General features: G+C 46.6%; 1 protein-coding gene across 1 annotated transcript; it reads right to left on the minus strand.

The window, feature by feature from the left end:
- Positions 1-637: 637 nt before the first annotated feature.
- On the minus strand, positions 638-1,828 carry TENT5D (terminal nucleotidyltransferase 5D). The gene has a single exon (XM_005423291.2). The coding sequence runs from the start codon at positions 1,811-1,813 to the stop codon at positions 638-640; it is 1,176 nt and encodes a 391-aa protein (XP_005423348.1). The 5' UTR covers positions 1,814-1,828.
- Positions 1,829-2,190: the final 362 nt, after the last annotated feature.

Genomic DNA, 2,190 nt, shown 5'->3' on the forward strand with positions numbered 1-2,190 from the left:
GAAATTTCAGATACACAAAATGCTGAGTCTGCTCTTGGTGGGGGCATTTCCTGCTCATCAGTACAAACCAGTACTCTGGGGAGGGGAGTGACCCCGAGTCTCTGACTGACCTGAGGAATGATTAGCCACCAAGAGATGACCCAGCAATGCGTGTTTTCAAGGGTGCTGCAAATAAAAGTTGCTGGAACTGCATGAATAAAACCAAGGGATGATTGACTTCGACATACCCAGAGCACCGTCCTTTCTAACATCAGGCATTTCTACAGAGAGGTATTTCATTGGCTTCAGTTTTCATTGACACCATTTAAATTTTTCTTAAGAATTTTTTTTTTAGAACCCAGAACTTAGTGCATTTCATTTTTATAAAATTAGAATAATTTATATCCTTCTCTTTTCATTGCAAAAAAATACAGCCCAAACACACATCAAGGTATAAACACTTCACGAATGACAGACGCTTCACTTATTTCACCTGCTTAACGGTGAGTTAGACATTGACCAACCAAACAACTTTGGCAACTTGCACAAAAATATGTCCTTAACTCAAAAGTGCTGATAAAACTCGCTTTAATGAGGCCTTTATAAAGGAAAGAACTGGAAAGAGAGGAGCGGTGAGGGCTTGGAGGTTGGAGCGCTCCTACACCATCCCGCTCTGTAGCTGTATGTGGAAAGGGTACGGCTGGTAGAACACAGGGGGTTGCCCATGGGCAATGTAGTAGTTGCTGAAGTTTCTGTCACTGATATAGGGAGCAGGCTGATAGTAGCACGTGACGTTGGCCGCGTTGGGGATGATGTTCTGTTCTCCGAGCACTTTTAAAGCCAGGATTGTGATCATATTGAGGGTTTGCCTTCGCTCGTGCCCCATCAGGCAGACTGTGCTCTTGTTCACCACCCCACGCAGGGTCATCAAGTAGTCGTACTTGCTCTTCTCCTCCCCGATGAAGTGGTTGCGCAGGTAGGACTCGATTTTCCTCTGCTGCTCGGCAACGTCGGGAAAATCAATGAAGAACCTGGAGCACATGTAACGTTCCAGAGATTTAATTTCAGCCTCATCCGCCGGCTTAAAGTCACGGACCAGGAGGTTGCTGTACTTGAGGAGGCCGCCCCCCCTGATCTCCTCCGGGTTGCGGGTGGAGATCAGTTTGTATTTCAGGTGGTCCATGGCCTGGTTGAAGTCCCCGTACATGCTCTCGGCGATGACGGCGGGGTGGCAGTCCTGTGTCAGGGGCTGGTCTGAGGCTCTGTAGACGGCCAGGATGGAGTCCAGGATGATCTGGAAGGAGTCCACGCTGAACTCGAACTGCCGCCGCAGCGAGCTGACGAACTTCAGCTCCACGTTCTTGCCGCTGTTGTTGGACAGGGAGATGAGGCTCCAGCGGTCGTGGTCGGTGGAGACTTTGACCATCTTCTGCACGTAGGCATCTTTCATGGTCTGAGCCGTGATTTTTTGCTTGTTAACGCATTTTGGCAAGAAGTCCAATAGGCAATTGAGAACTGCTTCCTTAACCACCTGGAACTCGAGCTCACTGGGAAGTTCCACTCCAAAAATGATGTCCAGGTCCTTGTAACTGGTGCCATTGTGCTTCACCAGGATGTGACTGGCAGTGGAACCGTTCAGGCGGATGTCCCTGACATGGATCTGCTTCTCAATGAGCTGCTCCTTTACCATATGGATTATATCCTTCGGCTTTACCTCCAGGGTTGGAAAATTTCCTCTCCCATGAATAGGTATAGCCTCAGTCAAAACCTGATCCAGGATTTTAATCTGATCCCAGGTGAGATAACTGAATCTGTGGTCCAAGTCCTCAGTCATTGTGGTATTGGTTGGCTAAACAGGGAGAAAGAGGAATTAGAGACAAATGTTAGAACTTTCTGGAATACCAGAGAGGACATTTCACTTGGTTATACCAAACTTCCTCCCTCAGTGTAGTGACAGAGCTGTTCATTTTAGAGACACAACCCCAGTTAACAGTCTGAGTCAACCACTGCACTTGTCACAGGCTTTTAATTGAATTTTAATGTACTCAGGTTTTAATCCTGCTGAGAAGCCATCACGTTATTGTATAATCCATGACTCAAAGTAAATGCAGCAAACCATACAGACCCAATTTAAAACTACTCGAAGGTTAATAATACGAAGTACTTGGTGGTTCTAATGGAACTCCAAATAAATTTCACCATGAAGAGATA

This window comes from Geospiza fortis, unplaced genomic scaffold (genome assembly GCF_000277835.1).
Source record: "Geospiza fortis unplaced genomic scaffold, GeoFor_1.0 scaffold29, whole genome shotgun sequence".
NCBI classification, from domain to species: Eukaryota; Metazoa; Chordata; class Aves; order Passeriformes; family Thraupidae; genus Geospiza; species Geospiza fortis.

What these genes read in the sequence shown, in the direction of transcription:
- TENT5D (XM_005423291.2), bottom strand. Translation starts at nt 1,813, where the DNA reads ATGACTGAGGACTTGGACCACAGATTCAGTTATCTCACCTGGGATCAG.